This window comes from Morone saxatilis, unplaced genomic scaffold (assembly GCF_004916995.1).
Source record: "Morone saxatilis isolate NCDOM2014 unplaced genomic scaffold, NCSU_SB_2.0 Contig18, whole genome shotgun sequence".
Taxonomy (NCBI): Eukaryota; Metazoa; Chordata; class Actinopteri; family Moronidae; genus Morone; species Morone saxatilis.
In genome coordinates, this window is record NW_023339740.1 from 22,488,024 (window position 1) to 22,494,153 (window position 6,130).

The 6,130-nt window shown below is 42.6% G+C and overlaps 1 protein-coding gene across 2 annotated transcripts; it reads left to right on the top strand.

Moving 5' to 3' along the window:
• Positions 1–568: 568 nt before the first annotated feature.
• On the top strand, positions 569–6,130 carry nudt3b (nudix (nucleoside diphosphate linked moiety X)-type motif 3b; the record flags this gene model as incomplete). Of its 2 annotated transcripts, none has more annotated exon segments than XM_035661256.1 (5): positions 569–888; positions 2,150–2,260; positions 4,922–4,966; positions 5,070–5,154; positions 5,467–6,130. In XM_035661256.1, coding segments are annotated over 5 exon segments (537 nt in total). In that variant the 5' UTR covers positions 569–789.

Genomic DNA, 6,130 nt, shown 5'->3' on the forward strand with positions numbered 1-6,130 from the left:
AAGTGACTGAAACGATTAACTGATTATCAAGTGGTTGCTAATTAAGCTTCGGTCCATTGCCTAAATGTATTAACCGACTAATGGTTTCAGCTCTACACTGTTAAGGATCAAGGGTGAAAACAAGCCTTCCCTCTTTTATGTTTAAACATTATTGGGATCAGTTTCGAGGCTCGTGCAGGCGCTGTCCATTACCTGAGGTGCTGAAATTGATAAATCAAAAACCAAGCATCGCAACCATTTTGTAACTATGACGGAATATATATATATATAAAAAAAAATAAAAAAAATAAAAATAAACCTGTATATGACGTTTTTACATTTTAAATCCTCCGAAGTAAGGCTCCGAAGAAGAAAAAAAAATAAAAAATAAAAACTCACTTAATTCATACATCAAGCCTCAAACAAGTGTCCGTGACAAGCTGGTTGGAGCCAAAAGTGCCAGTTTCTCTCACCGGCTCGCTCCAGTCAGAGCGTGGTGTTGCGTTTTCGTCGTATCCGCTGCCCCAATTCTCCGACGTCCGCTGCGCACTTTCCTTACGCTCCCCGACCTATTAAAGGTTAAATTACGTCGTGGGCGTAGCGGCTCCTTGTAATGGCGACCGTGCCGTAGATGTGCCCTAGGTTTGTGAAAATGAAGCGAAGAAGAAGTTATTTCTTTTAAGTAAAAAAAAAAAACAAAAAAAACAACGCCGAGGTTTCCCCCCGGAGGAGGACTTTGCTGTCTACAACCATCACCTTTCACAAGTGGTAAACTTAGCTGTACTTTTGAACTTTTTGTGCCCTTTTGAAATGATGAAGCTCAAGTCAAACCAAACCCGGACGTACGACGGGGACGGGTACAAGAAGCGGGCCGCCTGTCTGTGCTTCAGGAGCGAGACGGAGGAGGAGGTGAGTCCGAGGATGTGGCCGTCTGACAGGGCCGTGCTAACACCAGCAGCCGCGGCTCATTTCATGGTCTTCTCTGTCTGTAAATCGTTTTATAAACACAGCTGTGAGGGGGGGTTTTATGCCACTTGGAAAACGACGAATCCCTCTCGTATTGTCTTCCGAGGTTGTACATTAAACGTTAGTTGTTTTTTTTGAGCTCGTACTTACCCAAGTGTTATGTAATTAAGCCTCTTTAGCTGAGCGTGTAGCAACCTCCTGGTTTTTATACCCACAGTCACAGTGCTCACGTTAGCTTGCTCATACTGAGATGTGGCTGGATTAAATCATTGTTCGGGCTTTCCACAGTGGCAGGCCGTGATTTTTATCTGCTCATATAACAGATTATTGGAGCAACTGTGTCAGCGTTAATGCAACTACCCAAACATTGCACTGATATGCAGCTAGCTATTAGCCACAAGACAACACTGGTGGTGATACCTGGCTGGTTCAGCGTTACATCAGTATGTATTCAGTGCACAAATACTACCAATTTGGGATCATGCGCCGGGTTTGATGTCAGAATGGAAACCTTTCTTTAGTTAACATCCCTGTTTAATGTGCCACTTGTGCTGCCCTCACACGAAAACCACTCAGAGAAGCCTGTAAAGGGTTAGTGGAGATCAGAGGCGATTTGGGAAGCTGATGTGTAGTCAACAGCACGCACAAAGATGTCTTTGTAGTGGAAACATTTTTTTTTTTTTTTTGTAACCAGGAAAGGAAGGAAACGAATTGAGACACAACTAATTCCTCATTCTGGTTCAAGTCGAAGCCAGACGGTGTTGCTTACAGGAAACACATCTGTATGACCTGCATGTACCTATAAACTTCTGTAATGTACCAGATTGGCTTTTGTCCAACAGATTGTTGACACCATGAACTCACCATTCTTATTTGGGGTTGGGGGGGGGGAGAGCAGGACAACTCAGTGAGTCATAAACTTACTATTGGTAGTGGGGAAAATGTGTTACTCGTTTGCCTGCAACCATATTGTGAGTTAACTGCATTCACATGATATAACTCAGCTCCAGGTCACTTCACTGACAGTGTTGACCGGTCGTTGTTGTAGCACATGTTGGGGTTTGGCTCTTTTTGCGTCTATTAGTAACGCAGATCACTGGATGTCTTGCTCAAGCAGCAACACTTGTGTAATGTGAACACTATTAACAAACGGCATTGAGTCAGACAGTAATGCCTAACTGGTCTTGCATTGGATGCTTCGCAGGTGCTGCTGGTGAGCAGTAGTCGACATCCTGACAAGTGGATAGTACCTGGAGGGGGAATGGAGCCCGACGAGGAGCCCAATGTTGCTGCAGCTCGAGAAGTGTGTGAAGAGGTCAGTTCTGTAACGGTTTTTCATCATTATTATGACTAATTTGAGCCTATTTATTCCCTTTTCTTGTAACTGACTGATGTTCCTTCCTATGGGGCCTTTGTACTGGCAAACTTTACTTGAACTTTGTATCCGAAACATGGATGTGAAACATGCCTTTCTAGACTTAGTTCATAGCCAGGAATATTGTTCTGAGAAAGGATTTCCAGTTGCAGTGAGGCACATAAGTTGTATTGTGTTTCATTTCTATTAAATCATGTCTGTATTTAACACTGGGCCTAATACCTTGCTCTCAAAGCCCATTTCGTCAGTGGAGTCATCCTGTTTGCATGGAAAGAGAGAGAGAGAGCCTAGCAACATGTAAGCTGTATCATAGCATCGTGTTACAAAGCAGTGTTTAGGTGTCAAAGGAGGTCACACTGAGATTGAACACTGGCTACCCAGCGGTTGCAGAGCAGCACTGTCCAATCTCACAAATTCGGCAACTGAAGGAAAAACAATCAGCTTTTATTCTATTTTTACAACAGCAACCTTGTTACAGAGGCATTTTTGAAGAACAAAATGGGTTTTTTTTAGCTTTATGAGCGTGTTGGGGAGGATGGGTAGCAATTAGTAAACCCTTCTGAAGCTCATTGTAAATCAATATCCTGATTATACCGCCCGTGCGTCCCTTAAGTCAGGTTCCCCTCTTGTGCACATGCTATTCATCCCTTGGGCATTTCTGTCAGAAGGGCCACAAGGCAGTGAAGAGACTGAATCTCGCCCGGCTGTCGGCCCTTGGCGGGTCACTGACCATATAAAGCCTATTCTGTGTGTGTGATCCATCACACTGATGGATGCTGATATCATCCCTTATCCTGGCTCCCGCTGTTTGGTAGCTTTGATGGTTGCAGGACGTCGCGGCTTGCCAACACATTTCCACACGGTCAAAAGCAATGTCACATTGCTACTGAGGTTTGTCAAAAGTGCTAAAAGGCCGCATTGAGAAACTTTGTGGTGATTTTGAGTGGTACTCGATGCATCAGCACGTACTGTGGCTTCCTAAGCCTCTTATTTGACGGTGGTGTAACGAGACATATCCTTAACCTGGCAAGCGCCACCCGATGTCTTTATGAGTGATCGCTTATGCTCACTGGAGTCTTGCCAGGGATGACAGCGAAGAGCAGGCCGAAGGTTACATAGGGTTGCTTTGTATATCTGACGGTTCACAAACCCCGCACCAATAAGACATAGGACAGTATTGCATAAGTTGTAATGCAGCCTCAATGCTCTCAGTGTGATGCCCAGTTGTCTTCAGTTACGTGAATGCTTGAGTGGGGGACATTTTCCATCTCATAAAAACATACAGGTTGACTTTTGGCCTATTACTTAATCCCTGGCACGTCTTCGGAGCTTCTAGTGGTGGGCCTGTTCTTTAACATATGATCTTGCTGAAGGCCTGAAGGGTCCAACACTGAGTCCATGGTACAGTGCGTTCAGTCAACATTTTATTTATAGACTGAAACTGGAACCTGAAGAAGAAGCAGCAAAGATGTCAGCAAGGGGTCTGGCTCTGTATCTAAACCTGACCTAGTGGTCACCTCTGGGAGTTTAGCGCTACCTTGGAGATTAGTTTTGTTATTAGAATATGTTTTAAAAGTAACAAGCTATGAGAAATGTTCGTTCTCCTCTCTCTAGGAAAGGTTGTAACACTGGCGTGGTTTGGGATTAAGGATCCTGGGAAGAGTAGCGGCAGTTGTTCTGTTGTGCGTTACTGACCTTTTATGATATGCGACGCATCTCGTTAGAGAAGCTTTCAGTGTGTGATAGCTGAACCGAGTTGTTTACATGTATTCTCTGTTAAATTTAGAACTGCATCAATTATTCAATTAATCCATTGACAGAGAATTTTTGCTACGTGAGTAATTCTTGAAGTAATTTCTCACCAAATGTTGCCAGCTTCGAAAAGATCCGTCTATTTTCAGATTTTCATATAATTGGAATTCAAATATCTTTTTCATTGTCATTGAGGCTTGGGCTGTGGGCGATTTGTGATGGGGCATTTTTAACTTTACTATTTTCTATCAACAACAGAAAATAACTGGCAGATTAAATCAATAAGGAAAATGATAGTTAGTTGCAGCCCTCATATAATTGACACTGTAATTGCACCTGTACTTTGAAGGGTTGTTTCCACAGATTGGATTGCTTCATAAATGTTATCTTACTGTAGGCTTAAATAGACCTCATTGCACTGAAGTGTGAAATGAATGAAGAGGGAATCAGCACATGTAGGACATTACTTAGCTTTTGGTCAAACTAAGTGAGAGTGTTTATGTTTTACTTGTGCTTTATTTTGAGGATTCAGCAGCATTACAGGCATTAGATTAAGTGATTTTACAGGGGATAAAAACAATCCTAGGATGCAGTTTAATCGACTGCAACGCAAACAAACTACAGTTTCAAATTTACCATAGAAATTAAATCATTACTTCTCTGACAGTCTCAAGAAAACAATACGATGTTAATGTTTATTTTCAGGCTGTTAGATTGCATTATATCGTACAAGTGTTATGTTTTTGCCCCCCCCTTGCCTCTTCATATTTAAGTAAAGCCATTAGTTGTCTGTTGTAAGTGGTGGTATGTATTTGCTCACCATTTTAATCATTTTTCTTTATTTTACAGGCCGGTGTGAAGGGGACTTTAGGCCGCTTAGTTGGAGTATTCGAGGTTTGTTTGCAGTAGGCTTTTTTTGGTCTTCAAATGTCAACATACTGTGCAGCATGTTTGTGAATGAGAAGCTAAAATATGATATTTTTTCCCACCCCTACAGAACCAAGAGAGGAAACACAGAACCTACGTCTATGTTCTTATTGTAACAGAGGTGCTGGAGGACTGGGAGGACTCGGTCAACATTGGTAAAGCACTGCATTTGTTTACTTGTCAAAGTAGGGATCATACGGACAAAGTTCTCAGGCAGTCACATGCCGTCTGTAGCTTTATTTTTCTTTCCCAGGCCTTAGCCATATTACAGTTCAGAGATTTTTAGTGAGGGAGACAATAACACCAGCTTTATTTCTGCCCTTGTGATTTTCACTCTAATGCCACGTACAGTACTGATAATGAGTCAAAACCTATTTTCATAATGTGTTGTGTTTTTTTTTTTTTAACTCCCGCTGTCTCTCACATGTCTTAACTTGCTCCACAATGGTGTCTTGTTCTGTCAACAGGGAGAAAAAGGGAATGGTTTAAAATAGACGATGCCATACAAGTGTTGCAGTGTCACAAGCCTGTGCAGGCCACCTACTTCGAGGCTCTCCAGGAGAGTTGCCTGACCAGTAACGGAACACCTTTGGTGGCCACGATAGGTGGGGACCTCTCCCCTACCTACAGCATCAATCAGAGCTCCGTCTCGGGTATCAGATAACTAAAACCATAACTCTGACACCCCCAGGAGCTTTCGCCACCACTTGCGCTCTTACTTGTGTCATGTCATTTCTCTTCTCTTCTTTCTTTTTTTGTCTCAATAACATGGTTTGCCTTGCCAACTCCTTTGTGCCAGAACTGTGGCACAGACTTGATGACAAGTGTTGGGTGAATAGTCTGAAACACTTTGTAAATGTAACTGTAATTTTTGACCCCTCTTTTTTTTCTTTTTACCGACAACTGCATGAAATGTCCCCACGTCCCCTCTCTCTCCCCTCATTCTCTTTCCTTAACGCGCCCATAGCGTGGTGTTTATTGAATGCAAGAACTACTTTTTACTGTTGTAATGTAAAAGTGTATACTTAGTGCTTAAGCTGAAGGCTTTTGGTGGTCTTTTTAACGTTTTCTCCATTTTTCTTTAATTTTTCTGTGAATGAATGTGCCCATTAGTGTACTCCCGCCCCCCCC